The sequence below is a fragment of the Ammospiza nelsoni genome, chromosome 3, assembly GCF_027579445.1.
Source record: "Ammospiza nelsoni isolate bAmmNel1 chromosome 3, bAmmNel1.pri, whole genome shotgun sequence".
Taxonomy (NCBI): Eukaryota; Metazoa; Chordata; class Aves; order Passeriformes; family Passerellidae; genus Ammospiza; species Ammospiza nelsoni.
The window spans coordinates 7,115,536-7,133,505 of record NC_080635.1 but is presented as its reverse complement, the minus strand read 5'-3'; the positions used below and the strand labels follow the sequence as shown (position 1 = coordinate 7,133,505).

General features: G+C 49.2%; 2 protein-coding genes across 4 annotated transcripts in view; one reads left to right on the top strand and one right to left on the bottom strand.

Annotated features, from left to right (window-relative positions):
* STUM (stum, mechanosensory transduction mediator homolog) overlaps positions 1 to 8,387 on the top strand; it is a 48,411-nt gene extending 40,024 nt beyond the window's left edge. For 2 of the 3 annotated variants that reach the window (XM_059469648.1, XM_059469647.1), the window contains exons 3-4: positions 3,258 to 4,030; positions 6,407 to 8,387. In XM_059469648.1, coding sequence (XP_059325631.1) covers positions 3,258 to 3,298 — 41 coding nt within the window. In that variant the 3' untranslated portion in view covers positions 3,299 to 4,030; positions 6,407 to 8,387. Of the gene's footprint in view, positions 1 to 3,084; positions 4,031 to 6,406 lie in introns of all 3 variants that reach the window. The other variant, XM_059469649.1, reaches the window with a different exon arrangement.
* Positions 8,388 to 15,501: 7,114 nt separating this feature from the next.
* ITPKB (inositol-trisphosphate 3-kinase B) overlaps positions 15,502 to 17,970 on the bottom strand; it is a 65,396-nt gene continuing 62,927 nt past the window's right edge. The window contains exon 8 of the mRNA XM_059468315.1: positions 15,502 to 17,780. Within this exon, the coding sequence (XP_059324298.1) occupies positions 17,565 to 17,780 (216 nt within the window). The 3' untranslated portion in view covers positions 15,502 to 17,564. The remainder of the gene's footprint in view (positions 17,781 to 17,970) is intronic.

Below are 17,970 nucleotides of genomic sequence, written 5' to 3'. Positions count from 1 at the left end.
GTTTCAACAGTGACAGCCAGACTGAAAGGATTTCTCAATCTTAATTTCCTTATATCTCAATAAAAAGCATGGCTGTACAAGTAAGTTACTCTTACTTTAGCTAAAGATTTAAGGCAAGTCTCACCTTTCTGGTCCATAGGGTTGGTTGTTTGGGTTTTTTAAATTCTTCTCCCTAAAGAAATTAAACCAATGCCATAGACAAGCTCAAATTACAAGTTTCCAGCCAGCTCACCTTGCCTTCAGAGCTGACTCACACTTAAAACATAAATGCATGTGAAATCATCATTTTGCCCCCTAGAAAAAGCTGTTTGAAAGAGATGAGAGTCTTTCTGTTCAGCTGCACACAATAGGCAGAAATTCAGTTAAGTGTCATTATTCTGTCCCTTGAGCATGTTTGGCAGCAGGAGGTCCAGGCTGCCAAACCTGGGAAAATGTGTGGGTTTTTTCCAAAGTACAGCAAAGTTCATTCCCTGGAGTCAATTCTTAGTTCAGCAAAAAGTCCATTAAAGATAGGGGTTCTGGCACCTGCTGGTATTTTATGTTCAGTTTTTGTAAGGGACTTTAAAAAGCCTAACATAAGGGTTAGAAAGAATATTACAAAGCATAAGTGGAAAAGTGTTTGAAAAGTTAAGCATTCTTCTGAGATATAAAATTTCAGACTTTGAAATTCAAAATATAAAAATGACAGGCTACTTATGTTATTTAAGCTAAGAAAAAAACCCCATCCAGATTAAGAAAAGTTTTTTAGTTGAAAGATACTCACTGTGGCAGGCACTGCAAGTAAGGGCAGTTGGCTTCTTAAATCAGGAGATTTTTTTTTTGCATTGATAAAGTGAGAATAACAAGCTTCTCTTGAAAGGGAAGTGGGGAAAGCTTCTGGTGCAGTCATTGCAACTGTTTTGCATTTAAAAATCCAGTATTTTTCTCCTCATCCTGTACCAGCACAGGAGCTGCAAGTGATCTCCTATTGCCCTTCCCTAGCCCTGCCAGGGGATGAAGCTGTCCCCTGTGGGATTTGCAGCCTGCAAATGTGTGTGCAGAACAGTGAATAATCTGGGGCCCCAGGGGCCCAAGGAGCTGTGACAAGCAGCAGGACAGGCTGCTGGAGCCCTTGGAACATCCCTGTGGCTGCAACACAAGGGCTTTGCTGTCTTGGTTGGGAAGTGCATCAAACCTCATGGCCACAGGGAGAGGAAAGGGTGTGAAGGAACAGGGATCCTGGCAGTTTCCTTGGTTTTGCTGCTGAAAAGACTAGTTTCCTCCAGGCCCACTGGATGGCTGCTGTGCCCTAACAAAACCACCTGTAATTCTGCAGGGCTGGAGCAAAGCAAGTGCAGAACCAGGCAGTGAGAACATCATTAGAGGCATCCCAAGATCTGTGTTTGACACTTCAGCCTGTGAGTCAAGGCATTGCCCTCCTCCTCCAAGAGGTGTTTGCTCACCTGTGCAAACTGCAGCACAAACTGGGAAGTGCTGTCAGCAAAAGCCAGCAGGGGAACACAAAGATGCAAAGATGGATAGAGGCATGTTGGGAAGGATGAAAGTTTGACAAAAAAGTCTCACAGATTATATATATCTTGGCAGATATATAGAGGGATACATACATATATATATATATATATATATATATATATATATATATAATATATTATAAGAAGGAATAGAGATGGAAGCAAGTTTGATATAGAAGAAAAGAATTGCAGAGCCAGTCTTACTAGATAACCAAGGAGGCAAAGGGTCTGTTAGTTAGAAGGGGTTTTTATGATTTAGAGCAAAGAGTAAACTTGCTTCAAACAAGATGATGTTTTTACCAAGCAGGAAGATAGCACAGGCAAAAAAGTCAGCAAATGCTGCAAGTAGAAAAAAGGTCTCAGAATTTTCCACTGCAAGAAAATTGAAAAACAACTTCTAGCTTAAACTGTAATGTACTAACTTTTAGTGATTGGAGAACAGTAACATGAATATGGTAATTATAGTAGTTATGGTAGGCTATAGATAAAAGTTAAGCTATAGATTGGTTCTACTGTATTAAGATGCTCAGCAAAGTCTATAATGCACTGTAACCTAAACTCAGGGTCTCCAGGGCTGCCTGCAGCTGGAGCTGACAGCTGTAGGCACAGCTCTGTCACCCACCTCCCTGGGCTGCTACAAATATTGGATGGAATAAACTGCATTTTGGAGAGCCCCTGGAGTCCTATATCTCTCATTTAGGCTCTTACAGAGGAAACCAACCTCCTCCTACCCACCAGTGCTCTGGGAGGATGAGGCTCAAACTCAAGAAGATCCCAAGGAGAGATAAGTGTGGGATGCACGACCTACCAGGGCAGTGCTTGGGAACAGCCGTGTCTCTGGAGCAGGATACAAGGGCATCCATTTCCCCTGCACCGCAGGAAAACACACTCCATAAAAACTGGAATTGGTGACCAGCGGTACCTGCTGTGCTCTTACAATCCCTTCAAGCAGCGGTGCCTGTGCCAGGCTGAGGGCAGGCGGGTGCCAGAGCAGCAGGGCTGGCTGCCAGCACCCACATGGCTGTGCCCAGGAAGGAGCAGCACCAGGCAGCTCTTGGCTAAAGCAGAGCAGGGGCTGCCCTGGGCAGCCTGGCCACGAGGGACAATGTGGCAGCCCCTCTGTTCTCCCACGGGGTTTTTGCCACTCCTGGTAAACCAGGCTCACCCAGGGTCCTCGTTTGGAATTAACTCTTGTTGTTATAGAGCACGACACGGTGCAAAACATCAAGACTCCACCAGAAAGATGTAAAAGAGAGATTCATTATAGCAACATGTTGCTTTTATAGTTTTTCAAGATATTTACATTTACTTAATATTCACTGTCCACTGGTCATAAGAAACAAAGTTCTCAATAGGCGAACAAGGAACCACGTCATTCTGTGGGCCAGCTAAAGACTGTATCTTTTAACTTTCTCTCCTTCATCACATTATCATGGGGACAGCCTTGGTGTCTTCCTTGAGAGAGATACGGGGCTTTCCTTATCTTTAGGAAGCCTTCACTGGCTCACAAGAACAGCACAAAATGCCTTTCCTACAAACTCTAATCATGTCCCCTTCCCCTCCCTCCTCACAGGCTACAAGGAGCAGGGGATCCCACAGCAGCTCTAGTGGCTGGGACAAGTGTGGTCAGAGAAACGCGGCGAGAGATTTCCTCTGGCAGCCGTGGGCCACGGACCTTTTCATTACCCTTTGTCTCTCTTCTTGTCCCTTTGTTTTGTCTCCCTGTGTCTGCCCGTGCCCGTCCAGCGGAGCGGAGATGCAGAGCGGCCGGCGCAGACTTGCACTGACGCCCCGAGCAGCCGAGATGAGGCGAGCACGGCTTGGCTTGGACTGGTCCCAGCCCACCAGGAGGACGAGGGTGCCAGGACAAGGACGCACCCTTGGCAAAGGTGGCACCTGGGTGGGCAGCTGAACCAAGGCAGGGAGAGATCCTGCCTTCACTCTGCTCCCAGGGGGATGTCGCTGAAGATGTTCTGCCTCCTTTTTGTGCTTGCTGGTTGTGAACATCAAATGCCAAGGAGCTGTTCATAGATACACGTACAGGATATAAAAGCAAACCAGTGGTACTTCCTTCCTGCCCCGAGAGTCCATCTGTGACTGCTTTGCAGCATTGGGGGGTCCAACCCAGCCCCCTCTGCTGCCTGTGTATGTAAGATGTTCACTGAAGCTCTGTCCCTGCAGATGTCTTGAGAAACGTGCTTGCTGTAAATCCTATTGTACTGCTGATGTGACCGGGGCCATCCCCTGCTTCCACCCACTGCCACCATGCAAGGACCAGAGCTGCCACCAGCCCAGGGGACACTTTTCCCAGCACAGGACTGGTGTCCTGCAGCACCTCGCCTCTAGGGCAGCAAGTACTGCCCAAAGCCTCTCATATAAAACAATACTGGGGGAGCCAAAGAACCTTTCCTGCCCCTGGAAGGGACTTGCTGGCAGTGTCTCCATGCTTTCGAAATGGATCCTCTCAGAGCACGACGAGTGCTCCTGGCTGAAGCAGCATCCCAGCTCTGCTTGCCCAGGTAAGTATCCAAAACTCCAGGATCTCCACGTGGTACTAGACAGGTGCTTGGGAGCTGTTGTGGTTGGAAGGCCCGTGGTCAAAGGGGGTGGGGCTGTGATTTCATGGTTTCATTTCTCAGCTGGAGAAAACCAACCAAGCAGGTCAGTGGTGAAAAGCCAAGAGCCATCTGGGACCTGCACTAAAGCCAGGGGATGAGCTCCTCAAGAGTAGCACTGCCACAGCGATGGCCAAAAGGATTTCTGCTCACAACATTCAACAATTTCAAGTGTCTTTGTCCATTTCTACCAAAGGGACTGGTTCAGGGAGTGGCCTGTGCTGTGCATCTGCAGCTGTGCTGTGGCTGTACAGGTGTTACAGCACTGAGCTTCAGCCTGTCCTGTGAGACAGACCATCTCTGCTCCTCCATTTCCCCCTGGGAAAAAAAGGAGTAAACAAGATCCTAACCAGCAGCAAATGGGGAATCTGTAGCTCATCTGGAAAACACCTTCACAAGCTGCTGCTGTCATCAGTGAGAACTCTTTTTTTGAGGTTTATAACTGGCCCTGAAGCCACCCAAGCCACTTGGCTGCTCAGCTGCAGCACGTGCAATGCCAAAGAGCAATGGTTACCCCTCACCTTTGCCAAAGCAGAATGGCTGGGTCAAGTGCAAACACCAAACACTGCCTAAGCATCAAGTCAGTTGTGCTGTGGTCTCAGGATGGGTGTGCAGGAGCCCCTGCAGACAGGGATAACAGGCCATGGATAAAAGGAACAAGGCAAAGCCTTTGGAATAGCAGCAGCAAGTGTGGCTTAAGAACAAATTCTTCTGGTGCCTGTGAAGTTGGGTTCACTTTTAGAAGGTGGATTTAAATGTGTAGTGGACAGGCAGCCCAAGAAGCCTCAGGCTGGGGAGGAATAAACAAGCTGATATTTTCACTGGGCCTAAAGTGCCAAAAGTCACATCCCCTGTGGCATCAGATGTCAATCAGATCAGCAGCAGATGCCCCATCCCAGAGACCCAGCACCTGCACAAAAGGTCCCCTGGGAACAAAAAGGGACAGAATAAGCTCCTCAGCAGCAGCACCAGGGTTTTGCTGACCTTCTGGGCCACACTTGGTGCTGTCTGTCTCTGCTCTAGTGAGGGCGAGAGAATTGGATTGGCTGGGAAAGGATTGAATGGAAATGCTGCCCTCCCTGGGATGGCTGCAGGTCTCTGAGAGCATCACTTTGGTTAGGTGTGGGTGCTGCCTGCATTTATTGCATGAAGGAGTCTGAGCACTGAGCACACACATGAGGTGTGGGATTTATAATTTACTTTCAGGTTTTGTTATGTAAAATTTCTTTTTATCTTTCACCTTCTTACTGAATCGTTGAAGCCAAGAAAACACTCAATGCACCACTTCAGAGGCTCTGAAATCTGCCAAATGTCACCCAGGACAAAAAGCCTTATTTTTTCCTGCTTAATTGATTTTAATTAGAAGCAGACAGTTTCCCACTCTCAGCTTTAGGACAGGAGCCACTTTATAGATTGGCCTTGCTACCAGGCAGCAAACATCAAATTGCATTTTCCCCAAGGCTGTCCTGTGGTAGTAATAAAAATTATAAATTCCTGAATAAAACTGGCACTGCCAAGCTCCCCCCAGCCCAGGTGTGAGCAGCAGCCTGCTCCCAGGCAATGGCGAGTATTGTATTTTCAGGGAATGCCCCAAGGAAGGCAGGAATGATACATCTGACTCCATGCTCTCAGAAGGCTGATTTATCACTTTATAATACTATATTATATTAAAGAATACTATACTATACTATACTAAAGAATACAGAAAAGATACTTACTGAATGCTAAAGAGATAATAATAAAAACTCCTGACTCTTTCCAAAGTCCCGACACAGTTTGGCCACAATTGGCCAAAGAGTGAAAACAACTCACACCAGAATCCAATGAAACAATCACCTGTGGGTAAACAATCTCCAAACACATTCTACATGAGCAAAACACAGGAGAAGCAAATGAGATAAGAATTGTTTTCCTTTTCTCTGAGGCTTCGCAGCTTCCCAGGAGAAAAATCCTGAGTGAAGGGATTTTTCAGAGAATGTGAATGCCACAGGTGAGCTCCTCACTTTGGCTTCAGGTGTCCCCATGGCAAGCAGTGGGAGCTCAGAGACTGAGCCCAGGGCAGGGCTGTGCTCACCAGGGTGTTCAGCTCTTCCCATCTTTGCTACCACACCCTCCACTATGACTTGGTTTTCCTCCTCTCACAAGAGGTCAGAGTGCTGTGGGCGTCTGGAGGGGCCTGTCTGGTGCCCACTGACAAGAAGAGCCACGCTGTGAAGACACAGCTACGAGTGAAAATCTGGAGCTTTCCCCTATCAACAATTACTTTTTTTTTCTCTTTAGGGTAAAATTAACCACCCAGCGTTTTCACACCACCTCCTGAAGCACTGCAGAGGGGACAACACCTCCCTCCACCTCCTGTGGGAGCTGTGACCAGCTGCAAACCAGCACAGCCAGAGGGCACAGCCAGAGCCTCTCCTCTGGTCCCAAGTGCATGGCCCCCAGCTATCCCAGCACCATCAGCTGCTTTGTACATGTAGATGTTTGACATGTGAGTTTTACAGCTATAGAGTGATCGTGGGTAATGAAGAATAAATGCAGTTGCTGCACCCCCATCTGCCAGCAACACAGAATTTTTCTGCTGCTCCTTTCTGATTATGCAGGTTTCTCAAAAACAAACAAACAAACAAACAAACAAAAACCAACCAACAACCAACCAAAACAAAAAAGGGCTTTAATGAAATAGCTTCTTGGTACTTGAACCAAGCTGGGCTGATTTACTACTCATTGGAAAGTAACTCCAGGGAGGAACCAAGCCAGTGAGAAAACAGCTTCACCCTGGGTGAGCCCAACCATTGCACTGCAAGGCACAGCACCATATTTCCAAGTTCATTGGTGATGCCAAATCCACATTTACCATGGAAAAGGTGCTTTGGCACACACAGCTCTGGCACACACAGCCATGGGTGAGGAGAGTCAGATGTGAGAGGGGACTCCATTTGTGCCACACTCCTGCTGCCCAAGACACAAAGCTACATGTCCCTCCCTGTGTGCATTGACTGGCACACATTTTATTAAAGACCTTCCAGTGGTGCTGGAAATTGCCCTTCACTCTTGCTGTGAGTGTTGTGCTGAGCTCTGTGGGCAGGAAGGTGAAGCTCCCAGTCCCAGTATTCTCCAGAGGGCTGATTTATTCCTTGCCTTCTGCTTGTTCTGGGCTGACCCTGCAGCTCACACACATGCACACACTCCAGCCAGGATGCCTTTTATTGCTGCCCAGCCCAAACTGCATCCACTGCAAGACACCACCAAGAGTTCCTTGACATCCAAACCCCAGGTACAAGGAGACTCTGGCTAGGTCTGACATTCCTCCCAGGTAAAAGCAATGTCTTCTCCCACGTGCGTGCCAACCACGGTGTGGCAACACAGCCCTGTATTTCCCAGCTGGCTTTGCTTCCTGCTCACACACACAATGCACTTTGAAGCAGTGCTGAAATTTATTTCCCAAACTGGCACTCAGCATTCCCATCCCCCTGTGGGAGCAGCATGGTGCAAAACCCCAGGACACTGTGGCACCATCTGAAGCAGGGTTCATCAGAGTGAATCCCACCAGAGCTCATGCTAACCACAACCCATCCTTCCTCCTCTTGTATCTGTATAAATACCTAAGCCAGGCTAAAAGTCAAGTCCTGCTTCTCTTGCACCCACCCAAGTGGCCAGAGGGAAGCAACAACACCCTGTCCCCACTGCTGGAATGGTGCAGTGAATGGGAAGTGAAGGTTTTGTTCAGGCTCTAAGAATGGCAAAGGCCAGAGCAGCTCAATCCATCTTCCAGCCCTGAGAATGCTTTCAACAGGCAGGTAGAAGGGAATGGCACATTTTGGCTTGGGATCAAAACAGGAGCTCCCCTGTGCCAGCCCTGCTGGAGGTGATGGCAGTGCTCCCCCAGACACCCAGCAGTGATCCCACCCTGGCCCACACCCCTCCTGCACCCACCCACCCTGGCACAAGGACGGCTCCCAAGGCTGGGAAGGGGATTGCTGGCTCAGGTCTGTGTGCTCTGTGGTTCTGGCCATGCATGGGGAGCTCAGATTTTCCACCTTAGCAAGGAGGGAGCAGGGGCCTGCCCACCTGTGCTGTTTGCACCTTGCTGGTGAGCCCACCTTTCCTTTTGGTACTGGAGGCCAGACTGAGGGGTTGCAGAGGATCATTTGTATGCTTGTTTATATCACTGAGTGTTGGATTGTGACTTCTTGTGTTTTGATACTGTGGATATTTTTTTTTAAAGTTAAATATATTCTATTGCTGGACAGTTGGAATGAAATGCAGAGTCTCTTTGTGTCACCTGGAGAAACTCCATCACCCCTGATTCCAAATGGGTTCTCATTCTCTCCTACCAGTGAGGTGATGGAGACACCAACCCACACCCACAGCCCCTGAGGAGAGGAGACAGGGGCCAGGACATGACTTCCTTAAGGAATTCACAACTAGAACCTTCCAGAGGAGTAGAAGGCTGGTGAGGAACCTCTGGAACAGAGACAAGGGAGGGGGGAAAGCCACCCTGTGTTGCCCTGTGCACATGCCTACCAGCAATCCTTCTTGACAGGGTTTTGTTCACAATCTGAACATTTTAACGTGACTCCAGGTGCATTATCCCTGCTCCCTGTGAGAGAACAGCCCACATGCTGCCAGGGGATTGGCCACAGACACCTGAGCAGGTGGCAGCTTCTTAGAAAACCTGCACACTTCAGCCATCCATCCACACCCCATGCTCCTCCTGTGATGTACAAAGCCACAAACACCACTGCTCTGCTCCTCCCCAAAGCCACTGTGGGCAGGGAAACACATGGGACATCCCACCTGGATCAAGGGGCCAAAATCAAGAGTTGGTACAAGGCCAGCAAGAAGGATCTTCTCTCACCCCCTGGCTCTGAGGGCTCTGGGAGATGAGGCAGAAGCTCCTTCCCCTGGCTGTGTGTTTCTCTCCAGCCCTCAGCAGGGGAAGCACTTTGGAATGAGCACTGACACAGAGTAGTGTGATACTATTAATACACCCATGCAGACACACCAGCACGTGGCACACACACTGGAGAGAGCTGGGATAATTATCTCAGAGAGATTTCTTTAGCACCCTGCTAATGGAACCATTTCAGAAGGGGAGGAGGAAGATCAGCAATAAACCACACGAAAGCAAAGCCAAAAACTGGAGCTTGGTGGAGACACAGGGAAAACCTCCATGCCACATTTCTGGGCACCCATCTCTTCCCAAGGGAGGCCCACAGCCAGCACACAGCTCACCCTGACTTCAGGGGAGAGCTGGCTCACCCCCCAAAACAAGAGCAGAGCCCAGCCCTTGCTCTGTGCAGCACACAGCGGTGACTCCAAGGAAAGTCCCTTTCCAGCAACCACCACACAACAGGGACCATTCCCTCCCTCTCCACCTGCAGCCTCCCCAGAGCAGCTCACCTCCTTCCAGCTGCTCTACACCTCTGGGATCCATCCAGTCCTGCAGCAGCTCTTGCTGGGAGCCCCCATGGCTGCAGCCACAGCACCAACAGCACTCCCAGGGTGATGGGGAGCAGCTGTGAGCTCCTGCAGGCTCCATAGCAATCAGTGTAAGCAGGTGGGCCTTGCATGAGGCCATCTGGGAGAGTTTGGGCTGTTGGCAGCTGTTACACTGGTGGGGCAAAGGCAGCTTGTGCAGGAGGGCTGGGGTCAGTCCTGGCTTGAAGAGACCCAGGGTCTGCCCACCAGCAGCTCTCACCATGCAGAGACATGGAAATACACCACCTGGATATTGGATCGTTTAGAGATACACATTTAGAAAAGCATAATTTCAACTGTATTCTGCTCAAACTAGCCTGAGCAACCATTAAAAAAAAATAATGTCTGTGCAGAGGAGAGTTACTGCAAGATATGCATGTACTATCTCTAAACCTCAAAGTCATGCAGTACAAATACACATTCAGATCCACATGAAGCTATGAGAAGGTAGCACCTGATCCTAGGAGGCAATATTATAATTACAGGCTATTTCAGAGCCTGCTTCCACAGGAAAACTGCAAGCCTGTGGAAGAGGATGTGAGCTGCAAGGCTGGCAGGAGTGTATGCTCATGTCTGGGGCACACCAAGCATTGCACTGCCAGAAGTGTGAAGGGAAGTTGTGGGTTTTTAAGGGACAGGCCTTGGCTTCAGGCCAGCCAGATGAGTGCCAAATCCCAGCCTTAAATTCTGCTAATTCAAAGGCCCACATGCTGCTGGGTGGGCAGCACAGGGATTAGGAGCCACTGTCCCTGCAGAGACAGCATGGGGGTGCTCTGGCACTCTCAGAATGCTGCAACCTACCCTGCTGGAACCAGGCAGCCACTGTCACTGCCTGTCCCACCAAAAACAGCCACTGCCACTGCCTGTCCCAGCAAAAACACCCACTGCCACTGCCTGTCCCACCAAAAACACCCACTCTCACTGCCTGTCCCACCAAAACACCCACTCTCACTGCCTGTCCCACCAAAAACAGCCACTGCCACTGCCTGTCCCACCACAACAGCCACTGTCACTGCCTGTCCCACCAAAACACCCACTCTCACTGCCTGTCCCACCAAACACACCCACTCTCACTGCCTGTCCCACCACAAACAGCCACAGCCACTGCCTGTCCCACCAAAACCAACCACTGCCACTGCCTGTCCCACCACAAACAGCCACTGCCACTGCCTGTCCCACCAAAAACACCCACTCTCACTGCCTGTCCCACCTGTGCCAAAGGATACAATGGGTTCAAAGGACAGGATGGCACCAACCTGCCTTGGGAATGCTCCCTGGGCAGCAGCACTGAGGCTCACAAATGCTCAAGAGACATCCTCTGATCCTTAATGATTCCCCTGTGTGAAAAAAGCCAATCAGTTGTTTTTAAAATTGTAGAAGTTTAATAGTAATAAAATGGTTATGAAAATAGTAATATAATTAGACTAATAAAAATTTGGACAATTTGGATGAGGACAATATGAGACAATAAAAACAAAGAGTTATGGACAGTTTGGGTGCTTCTTTCTGGGCAAAATAAGCCTGAAAAAGGACACATGTTAACAGAGGATTAACCCTTAAAAGCAACAGCCTGTTGCATATTCATACACCTTATCTATGATGCACAAATTCCATTCAAACACAGGATTCTGTCTGGTCATCCTCAACTTCTTCCTCTTAATCCTAAGGTGCCTTCAATCCTTAGCCAGGCAGGAAGAAGTCAGTTTCTTCTGATAAGAGAAGAAAAAATTCTTTTTCTCTGAAAGATTTAGGCATCCTGTGGCTGCTATCTGGTGCGAGTACCTCATTCCTTTCTTTAAAAAATATCCCACTTACATAGTTCCTATTTTAACTACAAACATTATCTTTTAACTACAAGACTATATTTATCATATTATTAAAATGTTAATGCAGCACTACTAATCAACACAACGAAATACATAGAGTAAATATCTGCATAGAGCCATATAACGTGCACTTTCCACACCCTGTAACCCAGAGGGCCTGTGAGCCTTCCTGCAGAGCCATTTCCCATGGGAAAAGCAGGTGGGCACGTGCAGAACGTGGCAGTGCCATCAGGGCACGTTTGCAGCGCCTGCCTGGGGCTGGTGAAGGGTGGGAGGGAGCACGTGGCACCCCTCAGAGCCCACCCACGGGTCCTGCCATCTCCCCTCGCTGTTCTGGAGGCATAAAAAGAGATGAAACATGAATTCAGCACCAGAAAAAGACACCACGCTGCCAGTGGGAAATGTTTTTTTTAGCCACAGATCTTTTGCAAAGGGGGAAATATATCTGTAGCATCTCATCTTGCTACTACAGACTCCTGCTGCTTTTTCTTCTCACATTCCCTTCTCTGAGCCAACCCCACACCTACAAGAGAAGCAGATCTGTGTGTGTGTGTGTGTGTGTCCCTGCAGAACTTCTGGGGTTCCTGCCATGGAAAGCAGCATGTAAACCATCTTGGAGCAAAAGCCCCTTCTGACACAGAGGTCAGTCACTAGAAATTAAAGTATTTGATATGGTTTCCTGGTTCTGGTCAGGTGTTTGAGTAAATAATTATGTGCCTCTATTTCTTTTTGTCCTGGTGGTTTCAAGTCTTAGGTTTCTACACTAGGGAAAGTGTGTTTGGACACCCTGGCACCAGGCAATGTGGACAGGGGGGAGCTGGCCCCAGTTCTTGCAGGTCTGACATTGTTAATACACACCAAATAAATGGTAGGAAGCACAAAGTCCCAACAAACCAGCCCCAGGCAGGCAGTGCAACAGTGCTAGAAGTGGGATGAGCTGCTGGGCTCCCAAAATTTCTTAGTTTCCTCCAGAGCTGTCCCAGATTGGATTCACTCCACAGCCTCCTCCATGGGCTTTCTCTTCTAAGAGGCAGCAGCAGCTCTCCTGTGCTCTCTGGCTGCTCCAGGGTGGAAGCACAGTTCCATCCTGCAGAGCAGCAGGGACTGCTGAGACAGCTGGACAGAGAACACCTGACTGTATAAAAGCAACAACAGCCCCCAGAGCAGTAAATCCCTGTGGCAGTGTTCCTCACACAGGGCACCAAATGTGGTGGTGTGCACAGAGGTCCCAGGATGAGGGAAGAGATGAGGATCTTGACTCCATGTTTCAGAAGGCTGATTTATTCTTTTATGATAGATATTATGTTAAAACTATACTAAAAGAATAGAAGAAAGGATTTCATCAGAAGGCTTGAAAGGAATAGAAAAGAATGATAATAAAATCTTGTGACTGACCAGAGAGTCTGAGCCAGCTGGACTGTGATTGGCCATTAATTACAAACAAGCACATGAGACCAATCACAGACGCACCTGTTGCATTCCGCAGCAGCAGGTAATTATTGTTTACATTTCATTTCTGAGGCCTCTCAGCTTCTCAGGAGAAAAGATCCTAGCAAAAGGACTTTTCATAAAATATGTCAGTGACAAATCCCCATATAAAGCCTTCCTTGCTGGAGGCATCACTGGTGGTGGCTCAGGCACTGGGGGTGCAGGACGTGGCAGAGCTGTGAGTGAAGTGTGGCCCTGGGCATGGCAGGTCATCCCTGGGACAAATTTATTTTTTTTTTAAGGGCAGAGAAGTGAACAAAACACAGACTTAAATAAAAGTGGAAAAGCTGTCCCCAGGGACTGGGGCTGCCATGGGGGCTCCAACCCTGCAATGGCACAGGGAGGAGAGATGTGTTCCCCCAGCCTCTCACCCCTGGAACCACTCAGAGAGGAGATGTGGGCACCAGGAACCCTTCACCCCCTTCATCCCTGTTCAGGCTGGCTCTGGGATGGAGCCTGTGAAAAATGCGTATTTTGTGATTGGCTTTTTGCAAATATTAAAATGAATATTATATGTGTTAAGTTAGAAAGTTATGCTGTATTAACTTTCTTAAGTAGTGTGTATCTCACATTGAGACAGCAGCCACAGGACACCTAAATCCTTCAGAAGAAAAGAATTATCAGAAGAATAATTCTCTCTTATCAGAAGAAAAGAACTTCTTCCCATTAGGATTCAGAGGAAGAAGCTGGCACTGACCAGACAGAATCCTGTGTTTGAATGGAATTTATGCATCATGTATGAGGTGTATGAATATGCAACAGGCTGTTGCTTTTAAGGGTTAATCCCCTGTTAAACTTGGATCCTTTTTTCGGCTTATTTTGCCCAGAAAGAGGTACCCGGACTGTCCATAACTCTTTGTTTTTATTGTCTCGTATTGTCCTAATCCTAATTGTCCAAAATTTTATTAGTCTAATTATATTACTATTTTCATAACCATTTTATTACTATTAAACTTTTAAAATTTTAAAACCAAGCGATTGGCATTTTTCACTCTCTCACCCCTAGAACCACCCACAAAGGAGATGCGGGCAACACGAACCCTTCCCCCCTGCCCTGCCCAGGCTGGCTCCGGGATGGAGCCGCTGCTAGAAAGGGCAGGGTTTATTAATTTTAACCACCTCCCCGGCTCGTAGTGCGAAACCCAAACCCCAAAAGCGCCGGGGGGCGGAGAAAAAGCCTCAAAGCAGCGGCGCTTTGGGGGAACACCCCGTGAGGCGCGGGGCCCTGCCCGCCGTGAGGCGAGGCCTGTCCGCCGCCAGGGGCACAGCGCCGCCTCCCGGCCCGCGGGGGAAACACCGGCGCCGGGAGCCCGTGTTCACCGGCCATTGGGAAGTCTGTACCTTCCAAGTACCTAAGCCAACTGGGAAAGGAAGAGGGTGTTGTGACCAGGAAATTAGGATAAAAATGAGGCTGCGTCCTCCAATAGTTTGGTAGACCCCAGGGGAAATGCCCCATGGCCATTCCCTTTACTCAAATAAAGTTACAGGACTCCTCTGTCTCCTTTCTGGACATAAGCCTCTGGCATTGTGAATTTTTCTGCACACTTTCCACAACAATGTCATGGTGTTTCCTCAACTCTCAGGAGAGGTTTTCACACAACAGGGTTCTTCTTTGCATTTCAGGGTGGAGCTGGGTAAGTTTTGGAGGTTTTTGTTTTCCTCTGAAGCTAGGAAGAGGAGTCACAGACCAGAGAGACCCCAAAAACTGGACCTATAAGTCAATCAGGGGCTGTCAGTTCTGCTGGAGTGAGCTCAGCAGCCAGACAGGAAACGTGTTTGCTTTCCCACAGGCCAGGAGAGACCGCTGGTGCACAGCAGCAGCCTCACATCAGTGTCCTGCCAGCCCTGCCTCAGACCAAGAGGTTTCCAGTCCCCACATTCCACACTGCAGCGTTTGTCCTGCAGTTTCTTTTAGAGGATCCATGGTGAGCCCCAGGCTGGGCTGCTCCTGAGGGTCTGGGCACTAAATGTGGCTTAAGTCTCATCTGTGCCAGAACAGCTCCTGCTGTCCTGTGCTTGCACAACCAGCCAGGAGGGAATTGTGGTGCCTTCAGGCTCTACAGCCAGATTCCTCCTTCCTTGCAGAAACAACCTGTGGGTTTTTGTGGTCCCAACCCTCTGGCCCTGCCCACAGTGCAGCTGAGAGGGAGAGGAGCTGAGGGAGCGTTTGGCTGTGCCAAGCAGCTCTGATTCTCCTGGGTGCTTTGGGATTCTCCAGAGCAGGAATCACAGGGTGGCACTCAGAAACTGCTCAGTGGGAGCCAAACACATTCCAAAAAATTGGAGCTGCCTTCAGTGGCCTTCCCTGCAGAAGGGGGATGGAGGAATTCAGGCCTCTCTGGGAAGCAGCTCCCACTGAGCCTGGGCCTCCCACAGCCCCAGTTCTGCTCTGCTCCTGCCCTGCTCCCTGCAGAGCCAGTTCCTGTTTGTCAGGATCTGTTCCCAGCACAGGGTCCTTCCCTACTCTTGCTTTTATGCAGCACTGCTGGAGCCTGATTCCCCCCCAGCCAGGGACATGAAAGGCTGTTCCAAGGCTGCCACAAGCTGCACAGGGCAGACACTGACTGCACACCAGGGGAATGCTTCCCATATGCCTTTATTTGCAATGTTACAGGACTTTTTTACAGGCACTGTGCGTTGGTGTTCCAGACCGGTTTGGAATTTTTTTTTTTCTGTATTACCCAATGACCAAGAGGGGTGGTGGGAGCAGGGAAAATCCCTCACAGCAACCATTCCAGCCTCCAGGAAAGCATAAGACATCTGAGAGCAACAATCTGCTTCTTCTGAAGCCACAAAGCAAGGGATCTGGTTTATAAACAGGCTTAAAAAATAACGTACATATATAAGAGCAGCTCGAAGCTAAAGTACAGCAGTAAGTGGTACATAGCTACATAGCATATCTGTTCACAGCCTTTCTCCAAAGCTGGAAAAGGCATGGCTTAAAAACTAAAAACAACACAGTTAAAAAAAAATATTCCATGCATTAAATTTTAGTGTTTTGTGCAATTAAAATGGGATGAAAATAAATATAACTTAGAAAAAAAAACAACCCAACCTTTTCCATGACACTAATGGAACAGAGGCAAAGTCTATAAGGCACTTCCACATGGGCTAGTCTAGAAAGCCTGGCAAGGAGCTAAAACAGTGCAACCATTTACAATGGCATCTGATAAGCACAAGACACCTGTCTGGTGAGCTATGAGCTGAAAAAAACCTTAGGAAACTTCAGTCCTTGGGGAAGAGGCTTGGCTGCAGATGCCTTGGTGGCCAACTCCTCCTTATTGCTGCAAGGGAGGTCTCCCCCATCAAGGGTGCTGGACCCATCAAATATGGCAGAGGGGCTCTGGACAGTGGGTTTGGGGATGGATGATGGAGCAGGTGAGGGATGCATGGCTGCCAAGCTCCTGCACCACAGCACTCGAGGCAGGGGCTGCTGCAGCCTCCCCTCCCCTCCAGCCTCTCCAGGGATGACCTTTGGCGCAGCAGCCCTGCCGCTGCTCGCTTCAAATGTTCCAGGAAGTTAAAAAATAGCCTCCACCCTAAACAGGGAACTGGGTGTTTTCACAGGAGCAGGAGCACAGGGGCCCTCACACGGCCCCAGCAGGCAGCTCTGTGGAAAAAGGGGGGCATAGGGATGTCTGAGCCCAGCTTTGCTTTGCCAAAGGTGTCTAAGCTGGGTGCTGCCTTGCTGCTGTGAGACTTCACCTGATGCAGATGGAAATTATGAACATGCCCTGGGCTAGGTGGGAGCATTGGTGACACTACACACGTGCTCAGCTGCTGACAAAAAAGACTGATCGATCTGGATGGCTACTTTAGGTCTCATAGTAGTCCTTTAGGAGCTATTTTTCCCAGCTAGGGAGGACTGGAGACCCCAGCTAAGGTAGGCTGGAAGCAGTTCCTAGCAGCTCCTAGCGGGGGAGCTGAGGCTCTAGAGAGGAGCCCAAAGTTTTGCTCGGCAGGGCACCCAGCATGGGGAATGTGGGTAGGAAGCACCTGGCCATGGCAAATACCTGTGCCTGACTGCAAGGCTCTGCAGCAGGAGGGAAGCCCTTCAGTGCCACTCAAAAATAACAGCAACCTCTACAAGATGTCTTGAGCACAAATTAAACCCCAAATGTGCCCTTCTAGCAGCTCTCTGAAGGACTTGGCACAGCCAGCTCCCCGGGCTGAAAGGTGCTAGCAGAGACAACCAAAGGGCTCCCACTACAGTGTCCTTCACCATCTCCACACCTCGCTCACACTCTGACTGCCAGAGGGTCCTGGGCTCGGTCACTGAGTGTTTTCAGGATGATCCTGGTGCAGGAAGAGGCTCCTTCCTCTGCCAGCCCTCTAAACATCAGGCTGAGCAAGAGACAAAAGCACGACAGGCGAAGCATGCCCTTGCCCCGGGCCACCTGCTCCCACTGACTCTGCAAAGCCAAGGTTTCAAGCTCAGCTTTTGTTCCTGCAGGTTAGCTCTCTATTTACAAGGAGGGGGGAAACAACCAAGACAACCTAAAAAAACCACAACAAAAACACATTAAATAGGGAGAGTATAGCTTTCAAATGGGGAGGGCAAGGGCTGGAAAGTGTCTTGTAGTGCAGTTCAGAAGAGTCAGTCGGGGGCAGGCTGGGGTAGTGGCAGAGTCGGATGCGCGGCTTTAATGCAAGTCTTCGCTCTGGGACAACTCTGTCAGGATCTGAATGAGGTTGTCCAGCCCCCAGAGGTAGCCATCCTCTCTGTTCCCTTCCACCCAGGGCACGTTGTGCTGGAGAACTTGTCCCTCTGGCAGTGGGGTGGTTTTCCCAAAGTCAATCATCCAGACTTTGGCTTGTTCCTGCTTGTCGTGAATGAAGAGGAGAGAGCTCCCAATTACCTGTGGAGAGGTGAGACCAATTAGTGGTGCTTCTGTTGCTCATTTTCAGCCCTCTTTGGGGCTTTCAGACACCTTGTCTCAGTCAGGCTGCATTTCCAAGAGATGCTGCTGCAATTTTGCATGAGGAGAAGCAAGCTCTGTGTGCCACTGGTTGTGTTTGCACATGCAAATGGGGCATTTGGACAAGCTG